Raw genomic sequence first — 24793 nt, 5'->3', positions numbered from 1 at the left:
CAGTCATGTGGTACAAAGTTTCCCATGAAAGCATCTGTTGTGACTGTTGTGATTCAGCTCAGCGCTGCACTACCACAGGCTGGAAGAGGCTGATGCCTTTTGACACCGGTCGCCTCTAGACGCTGCACTGTAGCATCCCCTGACACCTCCATTCCCTGTCCTCCAGCGCTAAACCAAATGTGACAGCATCTTCTCTTACAGAAAGAACAGGCTGTTTCAGCCGATCCTTTTTCATACTGTTTTGCTCTCCGTGAAGTCATCTGAATGACTGTTATGGGAAGAGCAGCTGTCTGACGAACTGTTCCTTGCACTATGAAGGAGATGTGGTGGGATTATGTATTAAGTCAGAGACTATGCACCTGAGACTGCAGGAAGTAATGGAACATTTCTTGCCCCAGTAGGACTGTGAGTCACAGAAATCTATTTGTTGATGCAGACGTGGCGTTATTGGGGGAGCGTTTGAGGGATCGTGTGAGTGGGCGGCAGGGTCAGTCCTGTGATGCAGTACCTTTTGAACTCTGCCACTGCTAATAAATGAACATGCCTGAAGTATTTCTATATAAAAGGGCAACAGACTTACAGAAATATGCTCTGGTCCAGCTCAGCCACCATTATGGCAATAATCAAACTTGATGAGAGGTTGAACTATATGATAACTAATGATTAAGGATAACTTATTTTGCAAGAAATGTTGCTGATGTCATTTCCTGCAGCATTATGGTACAACAGAACTGTTTGGAAAGTGAATGGAAAGTGATATGGATGACACAGCAATAAACTGAAACGTTAGAAATATTTAGATTATAAAAAGGAAAAGTGTGTGTGTGTGTGTGTGTGCGCGCATTTGTGTTAGTGTAACTTATATGATATAATTGTATTTATTAATATTTTAATAAGATTTTATTTTTATATTTTCAGTTTTTATTTTAATTATAGCTCAAGATTTAGTAATTTTGTTGTGATTTTGTTAAACTATTATTTTATTTTTTATATTTCTACATAGCTTTTTTATAGCAGTTTTAGTTCTAGTAATTTCTATTTCATTTATATTTTTTCGAAAGGTTTTTTTTAGGTTTCAGTATTAAGCTTTTCATGTAATGCTTTAATTGTAATGAATTTAATTTAATAAAAAAAATTTCAATTACCATAAATGATTTTTACTAATCTAAGTTAACGATAGCAATTCTGGTAGGTACAAATTTTTATTTTTTTTATTATTTTTATTTTTTTAAAAGAAATTGAAATTTCTATTCACCTTTTATACAAAATGTCAGTAAAGACATTTTAAAATTTGCTAAATAAATGTTTTTATTCAAATAAATGCTGTTCAAACTCTGTTCTCTTCACACTTCATTAAGTGGCACAACTATTTAATAAGCCTTGGTGAAGAAACATGGTGAAGACTCTTTTTTCAAAAACATAAAATCTGAACTGAACACAATTCGAAGTGAACACAATTCTACAGCAGAAAGCCTGCGTTACAGATCAATAACAGCCAAATGCACACCGTGACATATCTGAGGGACGGTTTGATTTGAAGCATTCAAATGGATTACCACTGGACTTCTTTTATTAATATCACAGTTCGACGACAATCCATAGAACAGTGGGTTTTCAAATCACTGTCCAGTGACTTTTAAAAAAAGAGGCCTCAGATCAGTCAGCATGAAATGGATAATGACACTAGAATCATTAGCAGCAGGGTTAACATGGCGGGGGGTTGGAGGTGTAATTAACCTCTGCTCGATTTGATCGGCAAACACCACAGACCCGGTCCATAAAGCCAACGGCTAAACCTTGACCGAGCCTCATCAGCCACTGATGCAATAAAATTAAAAGTTGCCCTGGTTTCCTACTGAATCCCACAAGTGCGATGTCATGTAATTAACACTGCCACTGTAATTATGCACTGTCAGTGTAATGTGTTAAATGTATTGCAAATTGTTGCCTTCACCAAATGGACAGTATCCATGAAAAAATCATCTTTTTTATGTGTATCAAAAATATTGGACATACAGTAGTTCAAAACATTTTTTTATGAATTCTTCAGCAAGAATGCATTAAATTGATCAAAAGTGACAGTCATACATTTATTTAGTAAAGTCCAATTTCAAATAAATGCTGTTTGTTTGTTTGTTTATTTCTTTATTTAAAAAAGTTTTTTTTTTTTTTAAATCAGCATATTAGGCTATGTCCACATTAATGCATCTATTTCTCTACATTTTGGGCTTTCATCCACACTGAGACGCCATTTTTGTCCAGTCAAAACTGAGCTTTTTGAAGTGGATAAATCTGAAAACACGTGTTGTGCTGTAGTGTGGACTGTGATAACTAATGCCAAGTTCACATTACAGGATATTTTTGATCAAATAAATGTAGCCTTGGAGGCAATAAAGGTATTTTATCACAGTAAAATTACTCCAAAGTGCAAATTTTGAATAAAATTGTATTCTTTGTATAAAGAGTTCAGCGTGTGCATCCTGTAAGTGTCCATGAACTGCTTCTGCTCAACATCTCACAGCTCATCTAACACAGACCTTCACTGTTGGTAATCACACGCTGGTACACACATACTGTAGTTGAAAGAACAGTAAATCTCCCAGAAGGTCTTAGGACAGGTAGGATCATGTCCGGTCCAGAAGTGTTCAGGCGCTGTTATCTCTGGCTGCGCTGTCAGACGCTCTGACTCAGGTTTGACAAGCTTTCATGTGTTTGATCAGCTGGGTTGTGTAAGCAATGAACTTGTAAGTAGTAAGTATGCGAATCTGCTCAAATTTGATTGGGGCGATCACACATTACAGGTTTTTGCATCCCATCTGTGCCATTATTTTTTGTTGTTCTATTTACACATGCAATCTGTTGTTTTTCAGCATCTCACATCATGAATGCCACACTTTTAAGATGCAAAGCTAAAAGTAGTTAAACTTTGAACATCTCATCTTGAGACCCCTGCATTCTATTCCATTCGGTTGTGTTCAACTATCAAAACATTTCATACATGTCTAAAATCAAGTCATTCTTCCATAACAATAGCAGAGATCATTACCCAACAAACACACTCGAAACGATGACCTAAAAACACTAACAACAGGTAGTGTTACAACAGGTTTTCTTTTGTAAAATGTATTTACAAAAGAAGCATGAAAGCTTTCTAATGTTTGAAATCACAAGTCGCATGGTCCATGTTCACATTACAGTCCAAAATCCTAGTTGTACCCTTTTTTAAAGATGGTAATGAATTTGAAAGACTAACACTAGGGCCTTTCGCACCGCTTTAGTTCCAGAACTAAATGTACAGTATTAAAGTACTGGGACGATTTTGCGCGAACTATTTCCCAGTACCATTTAAAGGGTTGCATTCGCACCGAGAGTGTGTACTAAGAAGTGACGTAAGCCGGTCGACAGCGTCGTCATTTGTGCGCGGCGTTCAACAATAGAAACAAAGAAGAACAACATTAACAACAGGAGGATGGAGGACACTGTGATCGGAGCGGGTGAGGGTGTTTTCATTCGCGTTTGGCCAATCAATGTCTACTTACGTCACGATTAGTATCAGTTGTGCTGGTTAGACCCCGCTCCGGAGTAGGAGCTAATTTGGTTCTCGAAAAAGGCAGTCCGGTACTAAAATCGCTCCCATTTCCGGCGGTGCGAAAACGCCAAAAAGTGGGTAGTTCCACAATTAGTTCTGGTACTATGAAAAGGTTCCCGTGGTACGAAAGGCCCTACTATGTAGGTGTTCAGCTACATCTACAAAGTTTTGATACTATTCATTTTTGTTTTAGATTTCAATATGGAATTACAGTTTGTTTTTTCAACTGCTTACACACAAAATCTTTACCTGTCACATAATTTCTTAAACCTTACAATCAAACCCCAGAACCACACACCAAATCTGCAAAACCATACACTAATTCTCGGCCTTTGACTCAGTTTTCAATTTCTGCAAAACATTCTGCTGAAAAACAGAAAGTAAAGGTACTTTCCTGCTCCTGTTCAATTCTCACCTGTCCAGTTGTTTCCTGTCTCTACTCCTACTGTCCTGACCATTAAAGGTGAAAAACCCCATTGCAATCAAAAAAGCAACAGCAACCTCTGAGCAGTAAAACATTTTTATAATGGAGTCTTGCAAGAGATTACAGCAAGACAATAAAGAGGTCTCCCATGTGTCTCACACGTTTCTCTCCCATTGTCATTTTGGATTCCTTTCTTTCAGAACTTTCTCATGTCTCAGTTGCTACTTTTATTTCTCCTAAGGATTTTTAGGAGAAACATCTGATACACTGTTGAGACTAAAATGAGAAATACATGAGAATCACAACTAAGACTCCTGAGGTTAGAAAGAGCAACCACTGAGCAATAAAATATTCCTATAATGGAGTCTTGATAGAGATTGCAGCAAGACAATAATATTCTCTGTTTCTTCCACCACATTCTCTGTTTTGATTCTTTTTTTTCCTCAAATATTTCTCATGTCTCATTTGTGTCTACTTCTATTTCTCGTAAGGAATTTTAGGAGAAGCATCTGAAATGCTGTTGATACTAAAATGAGAGATATATGAGAATCTCATCTAAGTCTCCAAGTCTCAAAATCATTGTTTGGTGGAAGAATAGTGTTTTTATTTATATCATTACACTTTATTTGCTCTGTTTTATTCTGTGAAACCTTACTACGTATATGGAATAACCGTTTTATAAAAGCAATAAGCCCTGTGAAGCCGTGGTTTACAGTGAATTTATAACAGCTAAGGGGCGCTGTTAGGCACGCCGTGAACCACGGCTTCTTGAGGCTTATTGCTTTATTTTGCGTGTGCAATTCTTGGATTTGAGTGTAAAGTTTGGGGGAAAAAAAGAGGCAAGGTTTTGAAAATGCGTGTAAGCAACTGAAAAAAAAACTGTAATGTAGAAATGTAGCAAATTGCTGTCTTATTCAGTTTTGTAATTTTTTTTTTCAGTTTTGTATTAGGTTTTGAACTTAACAGTTTAACAGTTTTGAAAAAAAAGTTATGTAAATGTGCAAATTGGCCTGTAGGTACCTAGAGTTTTGGTGGTGGCTGTGTCTAAGTGAGAAAAGAATGTAGTCATTGAATGTAATTTGTGCCAAAGCAAAGAAAATGATCCAGTTTCACCCACATAGACTGCTGTTGTGATCACTGAGCGTGAAGAACTTTGAAAAAGTGGCCTTTGTATTGAGAAAGTATTAGCATTGTATGTATTAGCAACTGTTAAAAATGTGACATAACATATGACAAAAACTGTTTAAATCTCTAAGGCTATGTTCACACTTGGCGTCTTTTTTGAAGCTGCCAGCGTCTGTTTTACATTATAATCCTATGGAGTAAACTGTGTTTTCAAAAAAGTCCTGAGCGCTTTTTAAAACGCCACCGCCGCCGTCTTTTTCTGCAGCTCGGAGCGTCTTTTCAAGTTGAAAAAAGTTCAACTTTTCTGAAAAGAAACGCCCTACGTCAAGCGCCTTTTTGACAGCTGACCAATGACGAGCGAGTGGCGAGTCGTTTCCATAACAACAAAAACAACAAGAAAAATGGAAAAGATAGCCGGTAGATTAGTTCGTACTAGTTTCGGAGCACAAGGAGTTGTATGATATGAGCACAAAACTGTATCTAACTTAGTCTAAAATATGCCACAAACCGTGCATCATTCAACCGGAGCTCCTGGACTAAATTGTTGTAAGCACCATACTGTTTCCTTCCCCGTATAATGTCGCGCACCCACAAACATCGTTGTGAACCGACATTCTCCTCCCCGTTAACTTCAAAAGGCAAAAAAAGAGCCAACATTTTACTCTTTCTCGACATTTCTGCAGCATATAGTGCTAGGCTACTGTTGCAGCTGTTGTTATAGCAACAAAAGACGCCCTCGGCTGCTATTTGTAACCAAAACACTGCCAGCTTTTTAATTTACTACAAAAGCGCTCTTGTCAACTTTTTCTTGTCAAAAAAAAAAACGCCAAGTGTGAACACGCCCTAACTGTTCAATCTCAAATCTGAAACAACTGAAAGCGCCTTAAAAAATGCTCTCCAGTTTGACTTTTTAATCATTAATAATGCAAAAAATGCCAATAATTCAATCAGCCAACCAATTAGAAAATAAATAAATAAATAATAACAATAATAAATGTGCCCTTTGGGCCCATTTTAATAATGATTTATAATGTATGTTTACAGCTTGTTAATAAATCATATGTACTTTTTTTTATTCTTTTCTATGCCGTTCAAAGTATACTGTTAAAAAACAGATTTACCAAAATGTTTCATTTAAAAATGATAACATTTGTTTATATTTGTTTTGGTTGTGTAATAAATGTGTTTTATATGTTATTACTGTATGAATTCAAATGGACTGTGTCATCTAAGCTACAGTAGATATATAATGTATAATATCAACTGCTGTTTCCAGTGTGAGACTTAAGGGCCCTGACACTCACATGAATAAATCAGTAGCAAGTGAAGGACAAAAGATGCCCCAAATATGATGCCCCAACTCCATTCGGGCCAATTCATTCATGCTCTCTGTGTCCTTTGGGCGATCTCAGCCACACCAGGCAGCGCCAGGGAACACTTCACCTCGATGTGGCAGTCTGCCACTTCCTCAAGGTTACAGAGCCCAGAGAGACTGACACCAGCATTAATGTCTGCACTATCACACAGACCTTTCTCATCCACGACCTCCTTATTCATCCTCTAATCTCTCGCTCTGCAGTGCAACCAGCGCTTGCAAATAATTGACAGAGGTAACCGATGCATGGAGACCCACGGATGTCTACTTTCAGCTCATACGGGACATTTTCTTGCAGTGACTTTGCAAAAACATTTGTATGAAGATCAAATTCACGCTGGGTGCTTTGGTGTTGTTCGGTGGCACGAGATCAAGAGTTCTGTGATGTGCGCTTCCTGTCAGGCTGAAGAAATCTTGACAGGATGATTAATTAAATCCAGGGTCTGGAAAACTTTAATTTGTGGGAAGTCTAAATCCTTTTCACTACTCTGAAAAAAACTTGCTGTACAGACAATTTGAGCCATGCTACTCTGAATATCAGAAGAAGAAGAAAAAAAAAAAAGCAGCTTCTAAAATACATTTATAGATTTTGATGGCAGACTTCCTAAGTTTTCCTCTGAATCTCTGTGAAAAGCAGGAGACTCATTTTCTATTCTATTACACTTCAGCCAATTTATCCTGACTTATCCTGAAGCCATGGCTGCAGTGTGAAATGGTTTGATAAACACACATTTCTTTCCTGTTCTGACATGTTTCTTTTTGAAACAGAAAGTTGTGGCTGGACATTTTTGTTTAATAGTTATTTCAAAGACGGCTCCTCTCAAATACAATACTGCAAGATAGGTCAGCTTTAGGATTTTACACACTGTTCATATCTACCATCTCCTTAAATATGTTGACGCTAATGATGTCTAGTTTCTAACTTGGACCACTTTAAAAATTAATCATATTTTGTGAAAACGTACTTTAATTACATATTATGACAACAAAGGTACTGGGATTATTATTATTATTAATACAGAAAATCTGACATAAAATCTCATTTTTTAGCACATATTTTACAGTCATGTTTTTTTGTTTTCAGTCCTGAAATTACATACTATGTATTTATTACAATAACTGTATAATAACTAGCCTAACTGTCAATCTAACCTTAACCTATGTTATTATATAATATATTACATTAGTATTTGTAACTGCACTGTAACAGCAAATACTGTAAAATAAAGTACAAGCTATACATTTATTGTTGTCTCGCTGCTATAATGCTTTGCATTTTAAGTAAGTAAATCCTAGCAAATGTTTGTCATCGTATTATAAATTTCCTAGCAAAGGCTAGGGAATATTCTAGATAATATTTTATTCAACAATAGATACATGTATGTACTAAAAGCTATAACATGTTAATTTTTGATTTCATTTAGATCTTCAAGTGTGCAAGAGGCAAAATTAATGTTGAATTCATGATGCTCTTTTAAAAGTAATGAAGTAGTAATTCTATATCTTTACCTGCCACAGGTTCTTTGGTGGGGTACAGTTTGTTGTCGACTGTCATGCTGATGTCATAGAAGACTTCCTCTTCATCTCGATCTGCATCAAGCTGTATAAACAAGAAAACACTTTTGTCAAGCATTGGGGGGTACACTGTAGAAAAAAATCCATAAAATTTCCGGTAAAAAGCCGGCAGCTGTGGTTGCCGGAATTTTACCGTAAAAAATACGGTAGCAACGTTTTAGGTTTTACGGTTTTAACTTAAATTTACAGTTAAATACCATAATTTCATTAACTGATAAAATGTTAATATACCAACCTATTGAAGTACTGAAATCTGTTTTGTACCTTTGTAATGCACAGATAACCACCAAATGCAGGTGGTGATGAGAAAGTCACATGATGAACCAAAGCCCATCACAAGCAGCTTTTAAATAATAACATATATAGAAGGTGCACAGTGTCATTCACATAAACACCAAACACCATCATGGTAACACACATGAAACTGAAATAATGCAATAAACCTTCATTTAACAACATTAGGTGTAACACACAACCCTAATATACAAAACTGATAAGAAAAAACTAAGAAGAAACATAGTTATTTCAACAAAAAAACATCCAATTTGAAATGTAACGCAGGGAATTCTGGGAATGTCAATTTACGGTTATTCACAGTAAATTATACGGTCTTTTTCACTTCCAAAAACGGTATACTACCGTAAAATTAATGTCCAATACATGTAATATCCAATACAGTTTTTCACCGTATATAGTAGGGGAATTTACCGTTAACCATTTAACAGGTTTTTACTGTAGCATTTTTACAGTCTTTTACCGTTAAATTCACGGTCATTTTTTACAGTGTACATGAAATACGTTTTACTTTGTTCTGCACATTTTAAATATGCTTTTGATTTCACTAAGTAATAATATAGCTGTTTTCCAAGAGGAAATAATTACTGCTCTGTGGTTGCTCTTCCTAAGCTCAGGAGACTTAGACAAGATTCTCATATATCTCTCATTTTAGTATCAACAACAGCATTTCAGATGTTTCTCCTAAAATTCCTTACGAGAAATAGAAGTAGACACAAATGAGACATGAGAAATATTTGAGAAAAAAAAAGAGTCAAAACTGAGAATGTGGTGGAAGAAACATAGAATATCTCTTTATTGTCTTGCTGCAATCTCTATCAAGACTCCAATATTGAAATATTTTATTACTCAGTGGTTGCTCTTTCCAAGCTCATGAGACTTAGTTGAGATTCTCATATATCTCTCATTTTAGTATCAATAGTGTTTCAGATGTTCAGATGTCTAGCACAGTGCACATAGCAAGGATTTATTTATTTATTTTTGTTTAATAAATAAATTAGACCAACGAATAGAATATAATTTTTTCCTAGACAGAAATTAGGTTACTTTAAGATTGAATGGAAATTTTTGATTGAGTCTCCTGCTTCTCAAACTTGCTTCTTCGTAAAAGCTTTAGAAGAGATCTCAATGACTTTACACACTGTGCTCAGATTTTTCTCCTAATCTAAAGACTCTGGTGGTCTCATATTTGTCTCCTCCAATGTTTCTTCAAACAAGATCTCAACAACATCGCAGACTGTGCTCAGATTTTTCTCTTTAGAGACTCTGGATCTCTCCCATGTCTCTTCTCAAATGTTTAGAAGAGATCACAACAACATCACACACTGAGATCTGATTTTTCTCTTTAGCTAGAGATTCTGGATCTTTCACATTTTTCTCCTCTAAGGTTTAGAAGAGATCTCGACAACATCACACATTGTGCTCAGATTTTTCTCCTACACTAAAGACTCGGGAGCGCTCACATTTGTCTCCTCTAAATTTCAGAAGTGATCTCAATAACTTTACAAAGTCAAATGCCTCAATATGAGCTCAAACATTTCTATGAATAAGAGTTGCAGTTGTATTCACATGTCTGTTTAGTTTTATCTATGCTCCTTATAACTAAGCATTGCTCATACTCAATGTTTTACCCATACTGAACAATCAGGAAAGGAATTTAATAAAGGGTCTCCATTCTAATGAAAAATGTAAATATTAAACATGGAAAAATCTGGTTAAAGACTGCATTGGAACACATTCATCTAATTAAAATAAATCAAATATGTAATGAAAACGATCTAATGAAAATGTAATGAAAAAATGTATATAAATCAATATAAAAAAGCAATTTTTGCAGGAGCAAATCGATTTAAGGCTTGGGCAGAAACTCATTCGTTTGGAAACATGGTGTGATTCATCAATGAAAGCAGGCTTCATCACAGGCTCATTATCCCTATACCCTTCACATCCTAAACATTGCAAAAGGATAAGAACAGAACATATCCCTACATGCCTCAGAACCTCAGATCTACTGAAATGCAGAGAAACCAAAACACCTTTATAAGGCACTTCTCAGGAGCCTTGCCTAAGTAATGCGCTGTGACAAAACAAAACCGCAAAAAATAAAAAATCTTGAGAAATGGGGAGGCAAAGTGACGACCCCTCCAACCTGTCTGAATGTTTCCATGACAACAGACTATAACGGGCCACGGCGTTAGCAGGGAGTGCGTGGGAGTGTCCCTTGAGCTTCAGAAGACTGTGTACCTGTCATATTATTATTGGATACATAGAAAGGTGTTGATTATTAAAACTGGGTTTATTGGGGTTTTTGACCTTTTCTGCCTCAAAGACTGCACGACAAAATTTATGTACGTAGGCAAAGTACCGGTATATCTTACATCTATTTTTTAAATCTATCTCTTTCTATTTTTAGATGAATGGAGTTTTAGCATCATTTTGTTTTTTTGCCTTAAAAAAGTACTGTGGCTGTACAATGTTACTGATTATTGCTATATTCAAATACCATGGTATTTATCTGGTACTTCAAGATAACATAAATAGTGTCTTGCCATGGTACATGTTAAGAAAACATGGCAAGGTAGTTTTTCGGTACTTAAGCTTCAGATCAAGCATTGCACTTTTTTTTCTATTCCTTTCTTTATGTACTAGAAGTTAGAACAATAGATTGGAACAATTTGACTTGATTTGATTCCAATTATGCATCATGAAATCTAAAATCAGGGCATAATTCTATTCAATCTGATCTGATTCCATTATTTTGGGATTATTTATTATTTTTTCCAAAAATAAGCTTAAGACATGAATCTAACTAGGGGCAATTTGCCTCAGGCTCTTTGGAAATGTGCAATCTACCGTTTTATAAATCTACCTTTTTTGTAAACTTTAAAAAGTTATGACCAATCTTGAAAAAAAAAGACTAATATATATGTTAAGACTATTCTATTCAGGTTATGCAACCAGCCACATGTGTAACCAGAGACAGCCTCTGTAGCACATTGGACATTACTATAGTCATCAAAATTGATTATTAAATTATATTATTCGTGCATTGAATTGTCATTATCATTTATATCAGAATGAACTTTAATTTAAGCTGTGCTTAGGTTTCTACCACACTTACTAGGTATTTACTATTCCTCTTGAATAGGTTTTGCATTCAACCCTGCATAGTGTGCAGCTCACCAAAACTGTGATATAGGTCAGCATAATGGTAATTGTGCCCATTCTCTTGTTTGGTTTCTTAGTAAAAAGTCATACATAGCCAAATGCAACTGAAACACATGTGTCAACACTGCTTAGTGAGAGAGCAATCCCATTTCAGAGTGCTAAAGCAGTGCAGGGTATTCATTTTTTTAGGTCTGCCTTAGAAAGATACATTTAACTTGTGATTAGGGTGTTTACATAAACGTCACAACAATGGCACAACAGCAAAAAAAAAAAAAAAGGGCTTGTTTAATTCTAAGTTTTCTAGAGGTAGTTCATATTAAGTTGTAGCTTAACATGGATTTTATCTATAGCTTTTATGTTTTTGGAAAAAGAAAAAAAATCCCTATGCTCCCCAAGGCAATTACTGATCATTTATTTGATCAAAAATGCTTAATATTTTAATAGCAATATTGACATTTAAAATAACTATTTTCTATTTTAGTATGAATAAAAATGAAAGCAATTGAAATATAAATAAACAATTGTGACATTATGAACATCCTTACTTGTCACTTTTGATCAATTTAAATATCTCTTACTGAACTTTTGAATCGTAGTTACATCTAGAGTCGACAAAGTGATAATGTCAGTTACATCAAATGTATATTAGATGTTTGCACAACATAAAATGGAGCAACTTATGAACCATCTCAAATGAGTCATGAAACATTTTTGAAATAATTTATAGCCAGTTTCCTTTCAATTCTGCCATAAATTCAATAACTGGACCTGACAAACAAACCCTAGTGACTGTAAATGTCCTCAATATCTTGCTCAGTATCTGGCCTTTGTGCTGCAACAAATTTTGATTGATGTCATTTGAGGTTAATAATTATACAGCTCTGACGAACACACATTAGAGATAAAAATAAGTATCACAGTCAAACGACACACAAATTTAGAATCAAACTGCCATAATATTGTTTGTTTCCTTTGCCTTGGCTCTCATATATGAGCAATTCCAGCAGAACGCTTTGATGACAGGCTCTGCTCTAACCTTTTTAAGTGTAACTGCAAAGCGAGAGAGCGAAAACTGTTTGTGGAGTTTTGATTGAAGTTCATCCCTTCATAGCAAAAAATAGACCCATTTAATTAGCCATCTATAATGCTTTGGTGGCGAGTCTCTTTGGTGTCGCCATGTGTGGTTTGGATGTCATTTCTTAAAAGTTAGAGCTTTTTAGCCCTGCTCTGAAATGACCACTGAACGAAAGCTGTGTGTGCTGATGTTCAAGTCTCAAAGATTAATTTACTAATTATTTTGAAACATTGAATTTTGTTCTCGTCATGCTGTAATTGTAGGGCAAATATAATATGATATACTTACATATGTTGCTGCTTGAGTGTTTGCAAGATTAATGGTGGAGCATAGCATCTGCCCTAGAAAGTCTCCAGAGGGATGTATTGTTTTTCTGAGTTTATGAGCATTGTAACTTTTGTTATCAAAACAGCTATTTTCAGACTAATTTGTCTACATTAGATCTTAAAGTACTTCTGTAATGAATATGGGCAACAGGATGTCATGCTCCATGGCTTCCGTTTTGAATATATAATAAATTATATGTAAATTATTACAAATTATTTTTTATATAGTTCTTATATACAATTATAAGTTATATAAAATTATAAAACTAAATATATTACAAATCATAATAAAATTAAAAACTGTATTACAGTTACCTTAAATATTTTTTTAATTATGAAATTATTTATAAAACAGAATTGATGTGAAAAGGCCAACATTATTATGCTTATTTTGAGTACCCAATCTCCTGCGTTTGCATAAGTATAGATTTAAGCAAAAGAAACACAATATTTAGCATGAAGACCCCTTCATTCTCAAGTGAGGTTCATTAAAGGGATACCCAAAAATGAACGCGGATACGTTGTTTACGTTCAGATCAAAGCGTATACAACGTATCCGCGTACATACATTGCATCTGTTGTTTACGTATGTGATACTCTCCAAAATGGTGCTATAGGGTGATGCGGAGGAGACGAATTGTTGAATAAAGTCGTTATTTTTGTTTTCTTTGCGCACAAAAAGTATTCTCATGACTGGAATGGAATGTCAATGGACTGAAATGGAACTGAATCAAATTGTATTGCATTGCATTGCATTGATTAGAATTGAATAAAATGACCTAATTTTGAATTGCATTGATATTAGATTAATTTAGTAACATTGGTGGGATTTTTTTTATTTATTTATTCATTCATTCTAAATTTGGGTCCACAATGCAATATTTACAATACGTATATTGTATATATATATACAAATGCTCTTGTTCAGTTCATGTACATTTTAATAAGGAATGACAGCTATAGTTATTTAGCTGTTATTGTACATTTCTGCAAAAATGTCCTTATACATACATTTCACTGCAGTTTCCAGGTAAAATGAACATTAGTGGCAGTTAAACACCTTTTTCCCACAAATTATGATTACAGGGGCAGATTATTGCATGGCATGGCATGCTTGCTTCAGCAAATGCGTTTTTATCTCACGTTTGCTTTTGTTAACAGTATCGGTTCAAATTAAGGGTAGGGTTTAGAGTAAGTGGTGTGTTAATTTCAAATATGAAAGAGCATCAAATTTTTAGTGGCATTTAATTTCTGAAGTGTTGTGATTTGACAACACAAACGACATAATAAAGCGCAACACTGAACTCATACGCCATCCGCCCGGAGCTGCTTCCGTGTACAACTGTTGGCGCAAGCTACATTAAAGTGATTATTACATTTTGAATATGGATATTTTTCTTACAAAAATGCATCGATTCGCTACAGGAGGCCTTTGTTCACCCCCCGGAGCCGTGTGAGACACTTTTTTTATGGATGGGCGCTTTTTATTTAACTTCTTTTGGACTGATGCATGCAACACCCGCTGAGTGGCATTAAACAGCTTGAAAGAGCAAAGACAATTTTTAATATAACTCCGACTAGATTCGTCTGAAAGAAGAAAGTCAAATACACCTAGGATGACTTGAAGGTGAGTAATTTATGGGCTAATTTTCATTTTTGGGTGAACTAACCCTTTAATAAATCATTAGCTCATCCATGAACATGATTTCTGCCCGAGTCCCATCGGATTGCTTCGGCTGTGGGGATGAAGACGACAACTCCCATGATTCCACACTCAGTCACGGCGTCATCTAACTACGCCTTTGTTTCTTTGTTTGTTTTGAATACGCGCCCTCTAGCGGCAAAAAATTACATATTGTGCCTTTAAGCTCAGACCTCAGAGATATATTTTACACTCTTGAAAATAATCCAATGTCTTTTTTTCTAAAATAAACTTCAGCCTGTCAGCCTGAGAAGATTTCATGCTTTGGTAAAGCATAATAGATATTTATAAATCACAATTGTGACATAAATTCAAAATTATGAGATACTAAATCATAATTAAGATATACTGTAAAAAGTATACTAAGTCAAATACTAAGTCAAAATTGTATGAAAAGTTGAAATCATGGCACAAAAAAATGTAAATTGTAAGAAAATAAGTCATAATTATGATGTTAAAAGTAGAAATTAAAGGAGATATTAAGTCATAATTAAGATAAAACGAAATATCATCAAAATGATGACATAGTCATAATCATATAAAAAGTCCAAAACAAAAGTATGATATAAGTCACAATTATGACATAAAATGTTATGCACATTCATTCATATTTGTTAGATTCAAAATTTAAATTGTGCTATAGTAAGTCATAATTATGAGATTTAAAAAATGCTGAAATTGTGCCAGTTACTCATAATTATGAGATAAAAAGTCAAAATTATGAGCTAAAAAGCCACAATTAAGACATGACAAACATTTTTATGTTTTATGTCAAAATAGGCTTCCATATATGCATTTGAAAGTGGGCAGAGACATTCTGATTAGTAATGATTCATCAGAGATGCTACTTTCTTCTCGCTTCAAACAGCCTAATGGAAGGTCGCTTCACCATAGCAACAAGTGGAAGAAATCACTGAAGATACAAGAGGACCCCAAACAGCATTTCCTGAGTCATTCTTCACACTGCTGTCATTTCTTGCACCTTTAAAATGAACTTCACTGAGGGTTACCCACAGTCAGAGCTTACTTTAAACTCCAACAACCAAGTAATTACAAGCTTCCAGTAGAAATTTCTCCACATGACATTTGTACCTGCAACTTCCTTCTTCCCCTCCTACAGTGCTTTAGTGTTTAACACTTCTCTAAAAAATGAGGGATCCAAATTTCCAGCCAGCCTAACAGGTTGGGCTCAGTCAGACTGACACTGAGTCATACTCTGCCACGTACACATCCGCTATCAGCGCATATGGTGCCCTGCTGTTCAGCACAAAACTCAACGTGCTAAACTGCTGTTCTCACTTGGGAGGCAAATTTACCTTTGGAAGGAAGGAAGGAAGGAAGGAAGAGAGAGAGAGAGAGAGAGAGAGAGAGAGAGAGAGAGAGAGAGAGAGAGAGAGAGAGAGAGAGAGAGAGAAAGAAAGAAAGAAAGAAAGAAAGAAAGAAAGAAAGAAAGAAATCTAACTACGCCTTTGTTTCTTTGTTTGTTTTGAATACGCGCCCTCTAGCGGCAAAAAATTACATATTGTGCCTTTAAGCTCAGACCTCAGAGATATATTTTACACTCTTGAAAATAATCCAATGTCTTTTTTTCTAAAATAAACTTCAGCCTGTCAGCCTGAGAAGATTTCATGCTTTGGTAAAGCATAATAGATATTTATAAATCACAATTGTGACATAAATTCAAAATTATGAGATACTAAATCATAATTAAGATATACTGTAAAAAGTATACTAAGTCAAATACTAAGTCAAAATTGTATGAAAAGTTGAAATCATGGCACAAAAAAATGTAAATTGTAAGAAAATAAGTCATAATTATGATGTTAAAAGTAGAAATTAAAGGAGATACTAAGTCATAATTAAGATAAAACGAAATATCATCAAAATGATGACATAGTCATAATCATATAAAAAGTCCAAAACAAAAGTATGATATAAGTCACAATTATGACATAAAAAGTTATGCACATTCATTCATATTTGTTAGATTCAAAATTTAAATTGTGCTATAGTAAGTCATAATTATGAGATTTAAAAAATGCTGAAATTGTGCCAGTTACTCATAATTATGAGATAAAAAGTCAAAATTATGAGCTAAAAAGCCACAATTAAGACATGACAAACATTTTTATGTTTTATGTCAAAATAGGCTTCCATATATGCATTTGAAAGTGGGCAGAGACATTCTGATTAGTAATGATTCATCAGAGATGCTACTTTCTTCTCCCTTCAAACAGCCTAATGGAAGGTCGCTTCACCATAGCAACAAGTGGAAGAAATCACTGAAGATACAAGAGGACCCCAAACAGCATTTCCTGAGTCATTCTTCACACTGCTGTCATTTCTTGCACCTTTAAAATGAACTTCACTGAGGGTTACCCACAGTCAGAGCTTACTTTAAACTCCAACAACCAAGTAATTACAAGCTTCCAGTAGAAATTTCTCCACATGACATTTGTACCTGCAACTTCCTTCTTCCCCTCCTACAGTGCTTTAGTGTTTAACACTTCTCTAAAAAATGAGGGATCCAAATTTCCAGCCAGCCTAACAGGTTGGGCTCAGTCAGACTGACACTGAGTCATACTCTGCCACGTACACATCCGCTATCAGCGCATATGGTGCCCTGCTGTTCAGCACAAAACTCAACGTGCTAAACTGCTGTTCTCACTTGGGAGGCAAATTTACCTTTGGAAGGAAGGAAGGAAGGAAGGAAGAGAGAGAGACATTAGCGATGATGATCTTAGATCAGTGATTCCCTACTGGTGGCTCACAGTTCTAACTGGTTCGCGGACAGGAAAAACAATGATGATGTTTAATAAGTTAGGACAAAAAAATAATTTTCCTCATCAACAGGAAAGAGACTCAAATTGCATTCTGGGAATCCAACCCATGGCTAGCACCTTGCTCTACTGTCACCAAAAAGGGAGGAGCTTTACAAATAGGAGAGGAAACGGTTCTTACAGCTTTTTGTGTCATCCAATCAACAAACAGTATTTTGACACAAATCTATCTAATAGATGTAATACAATATAGGCTGCTAAAAGTTTATATACACTACCAAAAAGTTTGATATCAGTCATTTGTTTTTTTTTTAAAGAAAGAAAGAGAGAGAGAAAGAAAGAGAGCGAGAGAGAGAGAGAGAAAGAAAGAAAGAAAGAAAGAAAGAAAGAAAGAAAGAAAGAAAGAAAGGACTAAAATATTTACTGTATAAAGACTTCGGAACATAATGTCATCCTGTAGTGCAAAGATGATTTACAAATTTGTAACATTAATAATACAAGTATTAATACTATAGTATAATTATTCAACATTACTAAACTTAAAGCACATAATCTTTTCAACCCCAACACAGTACATTTGGAGTTCGTAATTTCAATAAGAAACTATTCTGGTAAATTATGGTAGTATACTTCAGTGTATCTGTAACAAATTAAGCATTACTATTAAAATAAAATAAATGATATTAATTGAAGTAATAATATTAAAGTTAATTTTTATGAGCATTTACATTTCCCTTTTAATATTTTTTTTTATGAAATTGCTTTTAAATAGTATCCATGTTCTACTCACATTAAATAAACAAAATATTGTATTAATCTATTTACTTTAACAATTTAAATTCAGTAAACACGTATCAGTTAGTCTATATTTTTCTGCAAAATGGTTAGACACATAATGAAAAACATAATGAAATACTAAATATAATATAATATTGTTAAGATCTCTAGCTGGAGTGCTCATGAGCTCCTCTAGAGGGCACTCCATCTCATACTGTTGCCATTCATTCTGGACTCCATTTCCCATGTGCCCCCTGCCTAGGAACCAATTACGGACTCCACCCATTTCCCATCAGGAGGACTATTTAAGTGGGACACTTGCTCGCCCTCTTGGCAGTGTATTTAATGTATGAATGATTGTTTGTAGCTTCAATTCCTAGCCATCCTAGTTTCTGTGTTTCTTCCCGTATTTTCTTTTTTTCTTCTTCTAGTTTTTGCCCTGCCTGTGTTGTTGTTGTTTTTTTGTTTTGTTTTTTTTTGTCCTTGGACTGTTTCATGATTGTTCGCTGCATGCCCTGACCATTGCCTGTTTGTGGATTACTCTTTTGCCTTTGCCTTGGATTATATCGTTTGCTTCCTGCACAACATCCCAAAGCATAATATTGTACTTTTTACTGCACTAAGTTTCATATTAAATATAATTTAATACTTAATTACATTAGAAATCTATTACTTTCCTACTTTTACTCAAGTAAAAGTACTTTAGAGTTTTACTTAAGTACAAGAAAGTACACCATTTTTAATGTTCTTAAGTATTAAATGTAAAACAAACAACAACTTTTATTTATGAAATGTAGTGCAGTAAAAAGTATGACATTATGCTTTGGAATGTAGTGAAGTAAAGTTTTCCAAAGAAAAACACAACAGATACTTTTTAAATTTACTTGAGTAAAATGAAATTAAATGAAAATTAATTTGTGTTAATGCATTATTAACGCATTAATTTTGGCAGCCCTATTACTACTATAATATAATATAATATAATATAATATAATATATCTGATATCATTTCATCTCTGATATTAATATATCAGAATCCTGAATACATATATAATTTGAATAGAATATATTTATGAAATGATACACATTTAAATGTTTTGAGTCAGTAAGATTAAGAATGATCAAAAGTAACAGTAAAGACTTTTATTTTGTTATAAAATATTTTTATTTTATTTTATTTTTATTACAGTTTCCACAAATATTAGGCAGCAAAACTGCTATCAACAGTGATAATAGAAAATGTTTAGTAAGCAGCAAATCACCATATTGGAATTATTTCTGAAGGATGTGACACTGAAGACTGGAGTAATGATGTAATGTAAAAAATTCAGCTTTGCCATCACAGAAATTGATTATATTTTAAAATATATTCAAATATATATACTTCACATTATTAATGCTTTTATTTGTTTTTTATGTTAGTGTATTTTCTGATCAAATAAATGGGTAACACTTTATTTCGATTGTCCACTTTAGACATTATATTAACAGTAAGTAACTTTGCAACTACATGTCAACTAGCAGTTAGTAGAGTATTAGTAGACTGTCTGCTTAATATCTTCTAACACTTTCTTTGTCAACTTATTCTACTAACCCTAAACCTACCCTAACAGTCTACTCTGAGAGTTAGTAGACATGTAGTTGCAAATGAATGAGAATTAGTTGACATGTAGATGACATGTAGTTACAAAGTTACTTATAGTTAGTAGAATGTCTAAAGTGGACTATCGAAATAAAGTGTAACCAATAAATGCAGCCTTGGTGAAAATAAAAAGCTTTCAGAAAAAATTTACAGACCCCAGACTTTTTAAATGATAGTGTATAACAATAAAATGTAATGAAATAATATAATGTGACTAAGTTCAGTCATCTCTATCAGTAGTAAGTAATGTACTGTGGACATAAACAGTATACAGATTGTGTCATTTTCTGAGAATGACCCTGGCAATTTATTGTAGTTATTGTAGACAATGTACTACAATGTAGAAGTTCCTCCCTATGTCTTTACTATAATCAAATAGGATAATAGAAACAAAAAAGTATCATATTTGACTGACAGATACACACCATTTCCATAAGTAGAGAAATAAACAGAGGCAATGTGTGCAGAATAATTTGGTTCTTCCTGACAGCTCATGTTAAGACCATCATCCCAATGTAACTGATGAAGAAGTGAAGTAATTTATGCTTAATTATCAGTTCATGAGTCCACCAAACGTAACTAACAAGCACCATTCATACCCTAGGAATCATTCGGAGCAAATGTAATGGAGAGACATTATTAGGAACATCATTATAAAATCACTCAGAGGTGAAAGCAGCAGAAGGCAAACATTTAATTTTTGTAGAGGAAATGCAAGGCATATCAAAACCATTCAGTTTAAATACAGTATTTCACAATACTGTTGAACAATTTGTGTTGTTGCTCAAACCCCCCATTGTGGCCAACAAGCTGAGCTTATTTGCAAAATGTCACATCGCTCTTATATATTATAACATGAGAGTCCTGAGATCTATTTATAACTCAAAGGGGGATGAGATTCTGAGAAACTGCATTAGTTCAGCCCTGGCTGTGCAGAACTATAATAACAACTCCTCATCTTGCTTCCTGCCATCTTCTGCATACAGAAAAACCTTATTATTTAGAAAAACACACAGATTGATTATTTGAGAATATCAAGTAATGATCTCAGCAAACCCAAACGAGATACAGTATACAGAGTTGTGTATTTGTGACAAGAAGTTTATGAAAGCTTCAGACACCGTACACTTAATAATAAAAGTTATTTATTGGCATCAATAGCCGCTTTTCCACCTTCATGCCAAACTGCTTTTCCTGATGGTGGAAAAGTAGCTTATGATTCCATGAAGAACCTTCAATATCTTTCGAACTATTTCACTGCACAAAAGGTTCTTTATAGAGTAAAAGCTTTCTTTAGATTTTTAAATAGTCATTAAAAAAAAAAAGATTTTTTTTTAATGTTTATTTTAATGTTCTTTGGGGAAGCCAAAATGGTTCTTCTATGGCATTTCTGTGAAAAGTAGTTCTGTATTATTGAAGAAAAGTTCAGTTTAAAATAACTGTGTCATTATTTACTCCTTCTCATGTTGCTCCAAACCTGCAAGCTGTAGTTTATCAGTGGAGCACACATTTTACTCGAAGTGATTCATATTCAAAAATTACACAAAGCCTATGTCATAATCAAATGGAGTGTGTCAGTGACTTAAATTTCGATCTGACTTCAGAACACTTAAAGGGGTCATGACATGAGAAATCAAATTTCCTTTGATCTTTTGGCATATAAGACGTCTTTGTACCATTAAAACATCCTGCAAGTTTCATAGCTTAAAACGTTTTCCTCATTATAAACAAAGCATTAATTTAATCAAGCTCTTTTTGGATCTGAGGTGCAAGATGACGTCACCTGGGCACAAACATTTGCATAAACACTGCCTCCAGAGCAAGACATCGATGAATAATCATCTTCTCATCATAGGCTCCGCCCACTGGCATTCAGTCGCTTAACGCCTTGACACTTGATAAGCAAATAGAAATTACAATCACTGCTGCTATCTTATCTACACTGGATACAGTATACAGATGCGCGTTCGCTTTCGGACACAGTCCACGCACTTGAGTCTGTCAACAATAGGACAAACGGAGTGAAAAAAACGCTCACTTTGACGCATTTTGTTTAAACAGCTCATTCGAGTCTTTGTATAGATATCAGAAGGATCCCAGTGTAAAGAACAAGTGGATAGTTTATTTTTAATGGCATCCCAGATCGTGTCAGAGGATTGTTCGCGGAGTATTTTGTTTTGTAAACAAGGCACAGTGTCATGGAGAGTTCACAAAGAAGCATTTGTTGAAAGATGAAGCGGTACTATATTTGACTGCAGCTGCATCACAAACCATAAGTAAATGATTTCACAATGATTTCTCTGGAAATTACGTTTTTTTTTTTTCATGTCGTCAAAACACTCACATGCAATAATGAGGGGGCGTTGATACTTTTTCCTATGCAATGACATTAGCCAATCATAACAGTGCCTGATTCCTGACAAGCCTTAAAGGACCCGCCTCTTAAAACAGGTCGTTTTAGACAAGAGGGTCAGAATGAGGGTTGAAAATAATAATTTTTCCCACATATTTATTTGTTTTTTGTGCAAACAACTTAATTAACATTATAAGTAAACCTCAAGGAACATATTAAAACAATAAAAAATCTATGTCATGACCCCTTAAAAATATAATACATAAGTCATATGCACTACTTTTATGGTATTTTACGCTGGAACAGCCTTGGTAGACTTTTATTTTTCCATTGAGATTATTATTGTAAAAGATTAACAATAGCAATTTCCACCTTTTTTATAGAGGGCCTCAAAACCTACAGGTTAATGAGCTGGTGCCATAATCACAATCAGACATTCTAATCAATGTTATGAATGTGAGTTTCCCAACAAGACAAACACAGACGTTGCCAGTATTAAATTAGTTAGGCTTTTCATGAAAATATAGCCTGTCCTGAATCAACAAGGATTTCTGATGACTGAAAATAGCTGACTATGCTATGCAAGACAACCTTCCAGCTTGAAACATTTTGGACTTCCCAACCCCATGACATAGCAGATATTGTGGAAATGGAAAAAATCTCACTCCTGTTACCAGAAACCTGAAATTATTAGTTTCAACACAGATATTTTAAAAAATGTCTCCTATTGTGTTCCACAGAAGATGCCAAACAGGCTTTGAACAACATGAGGGAGAGTAAAACATGACAGAATGTTCATTTTTGGGTGAACTATCACTTTAAATGTAGAAGGTCCAATATTTCAGTCAGTTTTATATTAAAAAAGTGACAGTAAAAGACTTAGAGGCAAGGATGGTGAATCTTTGGACAAACACTCAGAAAAGTACTTTGACTTGTGCTGCATTTGGTTCTTGTTCAAATCAGTTTTATCAACAGCACTCTGTTTAGGTGAAATAAATGCAGCTTTGTATAGCTCCATTCTAGGGTCATTTTAGGTATAAAAAAGTTTTGGAGTTAACAATTTCAGCCCTGAAGTTGCTTATACAATGCCTGCAGGCAGAATGAAACGTACAGCAGCAAACTAGCAAAGTTTAGAGCAGCACTGACAAACTGAAGATGACAATCTGACAGCCAGCGCACAAACTCTACTGCATGCAGTTGACATTAAGCAGTTAAATGGCACACTTCATTCATCTCAAGATAATTGATATTTCCTATATATGACATTATGATCTCTCCTGAATCTCTAAAATTGTTACATCACCAGTACTTGCAACATCCAGTGTCAAGAAGATGGCTGCTAAACCAATTCATTGCAAACAAATTCAGCAGATGGAGGTCTTCCATACTTATTGTGCCAGCAGAATGTGTCAGTTCCATGCATGCATTAAAATTTGGTTCAAATTTCCCATTTTTATTGAATAATGAGTCTTATGTATGTTTCTAAACCTGTTGCATATATAGGAATCACCAAAGAAACTAAAAGAGGACACATTATTTATATCAGTTTCACCTGGAACCCACAGGGACCCCGTCGCCATGGGAACTACGGAGGTGATTGGGAAAAGATTTCACATCTTAGGCTTATCCAACCTGAAACGCAGGCAGTTGTGTTTCATGAGATGCCAGCCTCAGCCCAGTATCACTGAAATGCAAACATATCTTCTCAGAAGAGAGCATAGCATGAATTCCCTTTGCACCACACCAGCGGCAGTCAACCACATCAGCTGATAGGATTCCCCTCCCACACCATACAAGAGAGGAAACCTCACCCATCCGTTTCTTTCTTACTTAGGGGTTATGTTTAGAGTAACCATAAATTAAATGATTAATGATTATTTTTAGGCTAATACAATGAGATTTACTCAAAATATTTTCCCCTTGTTTTAAAGGGGTCATATGATGCTTTTTTAAAGATCATTATTTTGTGTATTTGGTGTAACAGAATATGTTGACATGCTTTAATGTTCAAAAAACACATTATTTTTCAAATACTGTACATTATTGTAGGTCCTCTATGCCCCGCCTCTCTCAAACGCTTTGTTTTCTACAAAGTCCCTCCTTCCGACTTGCTGTTCTGTTGTAAGTAATCTTAAAGATTCCTAAATGCATCTACTTTCGGAAGGCCAAATAAAGTGCTTTTGCTTTCGCCTAGAAACACACAGCGTCTCCCTGACATGGCTGCTTCAACACTAACTGCGGTTACTGAAACCACGCCTTCTTTCTTTGCGTGAACATTTGGGCAGCATTATGCAAATATTTCCACATAGTGAGGTAGATATGTGGGGGCGTGTTAGAACGAGCCATTTTAGGGGGGCATGGCAGAGTCTTAACTTTGATAAAGAATATCTCTTTGGTTTTTAGACTTTAGTCTTTGCAACTTCAGGGATCTTATCTATGCACAATCAGCTTGTAACACTCCAAAGAGAAAGGAAAACTTGAAATCGCATCATATGACCCCTTTAAGGAAATAACTATTTGAAAAAAAAACATCAATGCTGTGGCATCAGATATACAGTGGCCTTCACAATAATGGTGTTTTGTCTGTG

At 34.7% G+C, this 24793-nt stretch overlaps 1 protein-coding gene across 2 annotated transcripts in view; it reads right to left on the bottom strand.

Moving 5' to 3' along the window:
* The window catches only part of LOC107681791 (adenylate kinase isoenzyme 5-like), a 108739-nt gene that overhangs the window by 32596 nt on the left and 51350 nt on the right, over nt 1-24793 (bottom strand). For both annotated transcript variants that reach the window (XM_016478124.1, XM_016478125.1), the window contains exon 7: nt 8023-8113. In XM_016478124.1, the coding sequence (XP_016333610.1) occupies nt 8023-8113 (91 nt within the window). The remainder of the gene's footprint in view (nt 1-8022; nt 8114-24793) is intronic.

The sequence above is a fragment of the Sinocyclocheilus anshuiensis genome, unplaced genomic scaffold, assembly GCF_001515605.1.
Source record: "Sinocyclocheilus anshuiensis isolate Anshui unplaced genomic scaffold, SAMN03320099.WGS_v1.1 scaffold436, whole genome shotgun sequence".
Lineage (NCBI taxonomy): Eukaryota > Metazoa > Chordata > Actinopteri > Cypriniformes > Cyprinidae > Sinocyclocheilus > Sinocyclocheilus anshuiensis.
Note: the sequence above shows the minus strand (reverse complement) of the source record. Positions and strands in the feature narration are given on the sequence as shown.